This window comes from Rhineura floridana, chromosome 1, assembly GCF_030035675.1.
Source record: "Rhineura floridana isolate rRhiFlo1 chromosome 1, rRhiFlo1.hap2, whole genome shotgun sequence".
Classification (NCBI taxonomy): domain Eukaryota; kingdom Metazoa; phylum Chordata; class Lepidosauria; order Squamata; family Rhineuridae; genus Rhineura; species Rhineura floridana.
In genome coordinates, this window is record NC_084480.1 from 275,269,631 (window position 1) to 275,278,515 (window position 8,885).

General features: G+C 40.2%; 1 protein-coding gene across 2 annotated transcripts in view; it reads left to right on the forward strand.

The window, feature by feature from the left end:
• The window catches only part of STMN2 (stathmin 2), a 57,091-nt gene extending 49,639 nt beyond the window's left edge, over positions 1–7,452 (forward strand). For both annotated transcript variants that reach the window (XM_061606385.1, XM_061606471.1), the window contains 2 exons: positions 5,848–6,039; positions 7,309–7,452. In XM_061606385.1, coding sequence (XP_061462369.1) covers positions 5,848–6,039; positions 7,309–7,368 — 252 coding nt within the window. In that variant the 3' untranslated portion in view covers positions 7,369–7,452. The remainder of the gene's footprint in view (positions 1–5,847; positions 6,040–7,308) is intronic.
• The last annotated feature ends 1,433 nt before the right edge of the window (positions 7,453–8,885 follow it).

Sequence of the window (8,885 nt, forward strand, 5' to 3'; positions counted from 1 at the left end):
AAAAAACTATAGGTTGCAAATTCCCTATCCCTGTGATACAGTGTACCAGTACCAGCATGAACCTGGAGGCACCCAGTTCAAACCTCAGCTCAGCTGTGAACTCAAGGGAAGACTTTCTTCCAAGTACCTCCTGCCTCCTCATAGGTGATCAATACTCATCAGTGGCAATCAAATACAATCATAGGTGATCAAAGCTCCGTTTCAGCCATCTTTGTTTGCTAGTGAAGAGTCCCTCTCTCTTTCTGCCTAAACACTTTTTTATCACTCACTGTGTTAAATCTTAGAAAACAAATATTATAGGGTCCTGAAAATTAATTGCAATCCGCTTAAAATGGTTCATGTGGTTATTATGGATTCATAGTTTGACCCTAGCCAGATTCTCTGAAGACACAGTGTTGTTTGCCAGTGCGCTGGAAGATTCAGGTGTAAGGATTGCACACACCTGCTTGGCATGCTGATTAGGCCAAGCATTCTTTCTCTGCTCTAGAAAGTATGATGAGCCCTCTGCCCATCTCCAGAACCGAAAGAAAGGGAGTTTGTCCCTGCAGTCACAACAGGCTTGGGGGATGCTCTTAATATCTCAGAAGCACAGCATGACAAGTATCAACCCCAATCCTCCACCAGAACCTTGAGCTGGGTAGGGGGCAGGGAAACATACTTAATCTTGCACTGTGCTTTAGAAGCCCTGTAAAGCTCAGTATGATGTCAGAAAGAAGACCCAGGGGCAGAAGCATGACCACAAATTTTGGCAGGCTATTCCAAATTTGTGGGGCTCTGAAAATATGACACCAAGGCCTAGGGCTTTCAAAGGCAAAGACAAACTGGAAAGTTTTCATATCTATGGCTCCATAAAAGAATATAGCCAAACACTCCCTGGTTCTTCATGATGGAATATCTTCCTTCCATCCTACAAGCCCAGTAGAAGATACAGGATGGGCTATTCTGCGATTACTCATGGTCTTCTGGAATTGTGGCTAGGATCGATGGGTGGATCCCTCAAAAAAACTACAGAGAACTCGTTTGTAGAGACAGACATCCTGGTACAGAGTCCTATGTGTGCACACTTCACCACTCATTTAAATAGAAAGGATATGCATTAGAATCCCTACATGTTCAAGAAATTGCTAGATCAGTTAATTTTTTCATGCATCCCAATTTTATACCTAGTTTCTCATGCGTGTGTCCCATTAAAATCAACAGCACTTGTGTGTGTCTAACTGATGCTAAGTTTACACCTGAAAGCTGAAGACAATAGATTTATTTACACTGTGCACAAGTACAAGTTGCCCCTATGCAGGTGAAAGTGTTGTTTGAAAGAGTGTGTACTTGTTTTGTACAGCTCAACTATTGTGTACACAGGTGCACAGACTATACATTTGAACACTGCATGTGAAAAACTGTTCAAGTGTATACCTCAACTATTTGTGTGTACAAGTACATAGATTGTATACTCATTGAATGTAACTTGTGGATACCATTAATGCTGGGCTGCTTCATATGTCAAGATAACCATGGCTTATTTTCCCTGTCCTCTTCTCCTCTGGCATGATTAGCCACAGTTTAGTTTGTCATCTAAACCCTGAAGTGAGGCTATGGTAGTGCTGTAGAGTTGGGTGGATGATATATATTATTCTTCTTTCTGTTGTAATTGTTATTTTACTACCCCCACTCTCTTTTCAAGTATGAGAAATCGCAAAAACAACCCATCAAAATATATGTTCCCGAAAAATGTCTCTAAATGTCAATGAAAAATAGAATTAATGGCATGATGTCTATAGTCCGGCCTTCTGCAGCCTGGTGTCCTCCAGATGTTTTTTATAGCTGTCACTGATGGGAGTTGTTGTCCAAAACATCTGGAGGGCACCAGGTTGGGGAAAGCTTCTGTAATCACTGGGCTACTACACTAGTTTCCAAGGTTTTAAAATCAAATAGTTGAAATGTACAGTAGGATCTTCCTTAATCAGAACATTAATATAAAAATTATCTTCCAAAGGGATACATATTCTTAGTAGTTTTTAGATTATGGTGCAGAAATTATAAGTGATCCTATTAATAGATTTGCATTTGTGTGAAATGTAATTGGGCAAGTCTCTGCTTTTTAACATCACAGAGAACTGGGGATAATGTTCACATTTTTAAACATTCATGCTGTCAGCTATTCGATGAAAGCCTTGTGTCTTTTACTGGTTAATATCATTCACCACAATGATTATATGCAAAAGAAGCTTCCATTCATTCATTGGCAAAATCTTCTCTGTTACAGCAGATGGGTAATATCACCTGATTTCCTTTTCTAGTCTGTGAATGCTGAAGTTAAACAAACCATCATCTTAAAATGAGGTGGGGGGGGGTAACTGCCTCTTCTTTTGCTGCTGGCTTTAAAATTTTAGAAGACTGCTCTAATGTTCACTGTTAATCTTTTTCTGTAGGTTCAGGTTTCCCCCTCCCCACACCCTCCCCAAATCTGCTCCAGAGGGTTGGAGTAAACCCCAGAATAAATTAAGGGAGGGGGAGGAGTTCTGTTGCGCAAGTGGAAATCTTCGTGGCACAAATTAATGGACACCGCCCTATGTCTGTAAGAATATCATAACACCAGGGAAGGATGATGGGGGAGAGTAGAGCTGAAACAGTGGGAAGATCGCAAAGAAGATCTGTGTTGTGACTGAAAGGTCTACCTTGTAATCATTATTTTTTATCCAGAAAACAAATTCATTTCAGTTCTTCCCGCCCCAAATCAACTTTAAAGACGTCTCACACAAAAGTTTCTGGACCTATTTGTCTGCAATTTGGCTGGTTTCTTATCCATGGTCACCTTTCTCTTGTCTGCAATTGCCCACAAAACCCTAGGGAAGATTAAATAATTCCTTTTTCATCCATCTCAAAACCACTGAAATTTGGCAGGATTCATGCTTTCAGAAGGGGTGACACTGCCTGCAAATTTCACCCTATTCTGGCCCAAATTTTTAGAAGGTAGAGACCATTCCTTTTGGGGGGTGAATCACATTTTAGAGGTGTCTAGCCCAAACGTTCCTGAGCCTATTTGCCTGTAATTTGGCAATCTTTAATGACTCTGGAGTATGCCTGCAAATTTCATCCACTTCTGTCGAAAGGGAGGAAGCTGTCTTTTTTAAATTTCCAAATGGTGAAGTGGGGAGAGAGCAAAGTGGACTCAGGCCCTCTCAAGCTAAACTAGGCAGCCTCCAAATTGGTCAAAGGTCAATCAGGCTGCTTAATGAAGTGCTGAATTTGGGTCCAAACTGAATCTTGTGGTCAGTGGATGCACCTATTTGTGTACATGCAGTTAGTGCACATTTTTGAATTTAAATGGCTGTGGGGTAACCTGAGGAGCATTGGGACCATACACTGTGGGGACCTGAAGTTTAATTCTATCTCTCCCTGCCACAATCCTGACAAAAATTACCTCTCTGAAACTGCTCTTTGTATTTCAGGAGAAGTTCCATTGGTGCAAATGGTAGTTTCCCTGGAAATGCAAATAGCAGCTTTGGAGAAGAGGATGTATTAAACTCCTCTCCCTACCGCCTACAGTCCCAAAAACTACTCAGCCTTTCCCACAGCTGCTATTAATATACTTTTTAAAAATGTACATTTATTTCATTCAGTTAATATCACCTCTGCAAAAACTAACGCTTCCTGAATCACTATTTTAAGATTGCCCCAGATTGCAGATGGTGCTTCCATGAACAGCATCTTTTCACCAGCAGAATCTTTTCCTTTTTTCTCTCCTCCTCTTTCAATTTGCTTAACAACACTCAGAATGAAGAAGAGCTTTATAAAACTTAAAAGCTAGTTCACTACTTTTGCCATGTTTAGTTGGTTGTAATCAAGTCATTATGCTACAGCTAAAGTATCCAAGGTTTATAAACACAATCCAACCATTTAGTTAAGAAAAATAACTTTCAGTAACTCATTGGATCTGAAGCCAGATTAAACAAGAAAACACTGAGACATACTGAGGTTTTGAATTCCTTGGGACATGAAGGGAATGTTAACTTTCAAAACTATTTGCAATCATGTAAACAAATGCACTATAAAAAAAATAGCTTGAGCAAAATATAAAATATTCAGCTCTAATCCAATGGTGGCTTGCACCAGAGAAACGGGGAAGCAATTTCCATAGAATTCCCCTTCCTCCTACAGTTCTTTATGCCCTCCCCCCAAATCTAATCTGGAGTGTTGGGGAACCTACTAGAAAAGTGTGGGAGCTGATAGCAGGGATGCAAGGGAAAGGGGGAGTTGGTGAATCAGAGCCATAACTTCCCATCAAAATACAATCCCATTTAACAGAAAAATAGAAGGGCAGAATATTTGGAGGAGGTTCCACCAGTAAGAATACTGTTGTTCAGGGATCCATGTTTCTAAGGTATTCTCAAAAAATTCTCAAGCATTCATACTGGCATTTCATACAATACATGCAAGTACATGAAAAAAATCTCTGTTACTTGAACCGACTGATTTTGGGTACAGTAAACACGAAACCTGCTTAAACACCATCTGGGTATTTTACCACATAGAAGTTAATCAGTGCAGCCAATTTCCAATAAATAAATCCTTTCTACCCCAGTCTAGATTCATAAAAATGAATGTTTAAGTTATAACCCAAAATAGTTTGGATCTCAGTAGTTTTATTTAGTTTTATGCCAAACAAAAGGCAAGCTTTGCAAGGACAAAAAGCTCACACTACTATGAGCACATGTGTCTTAATAGGTGTATTCAGAAGAGAATTTGAATGTGGAAGCTTGTCACATGGTGGTGGCAAAAGCATACATCTGAGAAAACAGTCTTAAAGTATAGCACCAGTGGTTCAGAACTCCAATGCAACCTTCCCATATGATGATATTAAATGTCTCCCTAATTTGTTGGTGGGGTTGCAGCCACAGAGGGGCATACATCCATCTTTGGTGGCAGTGCCTGGTAATGCCACAATTTTGGGTTAAACGTTTAATAAGAAATATATTAAAAAATTGAAAGAATGTATTGAGTTCACCCCTCAGTTGCTTATGTCAACTGTTTTTGAAGGTCAAAATCTAAATATCAGATTTTAAGAACTGCTAATATTTTTTAATAATGGCAGCTCATTTAGCAACAGTTCAAAAATAGAAGATACTGGAAGACCTGGATTTATCTTGTGGCACCACAATGTATGGACCACAGCTATAGCCAAACAATTAATTCATCACTTGCTGGTATTAAACGGCATGGAAACTCTGGACGAATTCGATGCAGTATCCTACAGTTTATTTATTGTCTCATTATATTGAACATGGTTATGCTCCTTCATAATTACTAAAACAGATATGGGTCTCAAGTTAAAAGTTTTTCAAGAAAGTTATCTTCAGGACTTTCCTGATAGACATCTATTCACTGTCTCTGGGTGAATTGAACTTTGAATTCTGCACAGAGAGATAAAACAACGGAACTAGCAAGTTATAATTGCTTCTGCTTTTGCATAGATACATGGAAAGTTTCCATATTGTAAAGATATTGGAGATATTTGTACAGTATTTTGTGTTGTTTGGTCACAGTTTGCATTTTGTTAAACCACATTCGCGCACACAGTTGTACCTTCTTCCTTCTTCCACACAACTATTTAAAGTACAAGATCCCTGTACTCCTTTGCCTCTGGTCATTGTTGGACTACAGCTCCCATCACCCCTGATCATTACCCATTCCAGCTGGGCCTGATGGGAGTTGGAGTCCAACAACATCTGGAGGGCACAGGTTCTCCTCCCTGCTTTAGACAAATTGAAGCTCACTTCTTCTTCCAACCATGCCTGAATGCTTTTTGAAACGAATTGTTGGATCTCTTTTGTTTTCCCCCTTCCACAGTCCCAGGAGGCCCAGGTGCTGAAACAACTGGCAGAAAAGAGAGAACATGAACGAGAGGTCCTTCAGAAGGCTTTGGAGGAAAACAATAATTTCAGCAAAATGGCAGAGGAAAAACTGGTACTGAAAATGGAACAGATCAAAGAAAACCGTGAAGCTAACCTAGCTGCTCTTATTGAACGCCTCCAGGAGAAGGTAACCATCAAACTGAGATTATTGGGGAAAAGGTGTAATCTGTATGTTGGTGTGTATGCCCAAATGCATGCTAGGACTCAAGGGTGTTGCAGCCCAAAACATCTGGAGGGCACCAGGTTGGGGAAGGCTGTCCAAGTGCAAAAGGTAAAATGAGAATCACCCAAAGATAGCTGGGCACACATAGGGAAAATGCCCTCTACTCTGCTTTCCCAAAAAGCTGTATAAAAGAGACCAAAGACAGCAGACATGCTTTCAGCCTTATAGCTTACTCTCATCTAAAGACAGTTTTTGATGGCCCAAAGATGTCATAAGCTTCTTTTAGATGGACTCAGAGGAAATGACAAGCATGTGAAGATTCCACATGGTATGGAAGCATGGATCATGTTTGCTGTCTCACACACAAACACTCTCAGTTGTGCCTGGCTTGCCTCCAGCTTTCCCCAACTTGGGGCCCTCCAGATGTTGCTGGACTCCCAACTTCCAGTCAGCAGTGGTCAGGGATTATGGGAGCTGTAGTCCAAAAACATCTGGAGGGGGCATCAGGTTGGAGAAGGCCGCTCTGCACCAACTCCATGTCTACATATTGGACATCATGTTTGGACACTGTCTATGTTGTCATTAACCTACATAAATTCTCGGAACACTTTACATTTGGAAGTCCAGTAAACCTGAAGGAAAGACACCACACATGATCTTGCTCCCTACCAAACATAGTTTTTTCACACTTAAAGGCTAGTCCAAATTCCCCCAGTGACATTTGCTTTTCTTCTGTTCTTGGAAGAATAGTTTCAAAATGGCAGGGGGATATACAATGTACTAGTAACCAAATGAGGTACTTCCTACCTTCTTTTTAATCATCAATCCCTATTTCCTTCCTATCCAAAGATGAGAAGAAGGGATCGTTTGTTGTTGTAGCCAAGGAACATGGGTTATGTTCTGTCTCAGGAATTGGGAACCAGTTGCTGGAAGCCGCAGGAGGGGAGAGTGCTCTTGCACTCAGGTCCTGCTGTTAGTATGCCTCAAGATCTTGGTGGACTACAACTCCCATCACCCCTGATCATTGCCCATGCTGGCTGAGGCTGATGAAAGCTGGAATCCAACAACATCTGGAGGGCCATGCCTGTTCTTTTTGGTTAAAAATGCCATCTTATATCCTTGCCTACATTACAATACATGAAACCAAATATGGTTGTCATTTAACATTCTCTCTGGAGAAGGATAGGAAGGTGGATGTTCAACATTTCCTGTCTTGATTTTTTTTCCCTGTAGGAGAGGCATGCTGCAGAGGTTCGCAGAAACAAGGAGCTCCAGGTGGAACTGTCTGGCTGAGCCCAGCAGTGGAGAGGGTGGGATAACTCCCCATCGCTCCCCAAACTCCCCTGCCTATATTAATACAGATCATGAGATATTAGTATGGGAAATGTATGACATGGGTTAAAAAAATGAATAAAGAACTCAATTACAAAAATAAAACAATGCAGTTTTTGCAGAATGGTTTGCTTGATGTTTAACAATAAAACTTGGATCTTATTTTGTAAATACTTACATTTTTGTTAAAAAATACAAGTATTGCATTATGCAAGTTATTTCATAATCTTTACATGTCCTGTAACAGGCTTTTGATGTTGTCTATTTCCATTCAGTTGAATTTGTTAGAACTGTTCCTACGAAGTTCCCTGCAGCAAAATCCACACCAAGCTATAAGCATTCCAAGTGAACAACCAAGTCAGTAGAAGGTCTATGGTGCTAGAGTCCAGCCATTGCCTAATTACATGGAAAGCTTTGCAATCAATACACTTCCTTAAAACAATAAACAAACTACAGGCATTGTGACTTGACAGAGCAGTCCTGAAAACACATCATTGAAACATTATGCAATCATAATTTATTTACAGCCTCAGTGTTCTACTATACAAAAATAAAAGTGTATCACACATCACTTATACACAGAAATCAACTCCCACTGAGTACAATGGGCCTTAACCTCCAGATAAGTGTGGATAAGATTGCAGCTGCAATCATAAACAAACTGACAAGGAGCAAGCCCTACTGAATACAGTGGGACCTACTTCTGAGTAAATATGCATAGCATTGTGCTGTAAATTGGTGTTTACAGCAACCATTTCTTCGGTCTTTAGAAGAAAAATTGATTTTGTCTTTTAAAGACGTATGTCATTGACAAGAAGGCAAGCAGAAGCAATTTTTGACTTTTTTAAAAATAGGCATCACATGCAACTAAGAATGACCAATTGTATCTGACTAAACAAAGCTTGCGGGGTGGAGAGGGGAGGCTGGATTTTTTAATGAATTAAAATTAGCCTTTGTTAAAAATTCACTTTTGAAAAAATTCATGTATTGGCATCAAGAATCTTTTAGTTATACATGTTGTGACTGGTCCTGTTAATTTTAGGCCATAGTCCTGCCCACAATTGCTAAAATCAATGGGTCAACCCGGTACACTTTTGTGGGCAGGATTCCAGCCTTAATCTGCTCTGTTTCATTACAGTACAAGATGCTCTGTGGGATATTTTTCATCCAGACTCAATGAGCTGGTTTTTTATCCTACTGACTTCTGTTCTCCAGTGTTAGTCCTGCCTAGTTTTTAAAAGGTACCTAGGATGTTGAGGGCTGAAGCTGTAGGAGTGACTAGCCATGGTGCTTGGGCGACGTACGGTGTCACCAACAGAATTCTCATATTTTCCCCATATAGCTGCCAGTTTGAAGTTGTCCCTCCTGGGAATTGCTGCCTGCATATTCTACTCTTCATTTGTGCTGTTCTTCCTGTATGTCATTGTGAGTAAGCTGTGATTAATAAAGAATTGGGGTTCTGTGAACTGAAAAAGGAC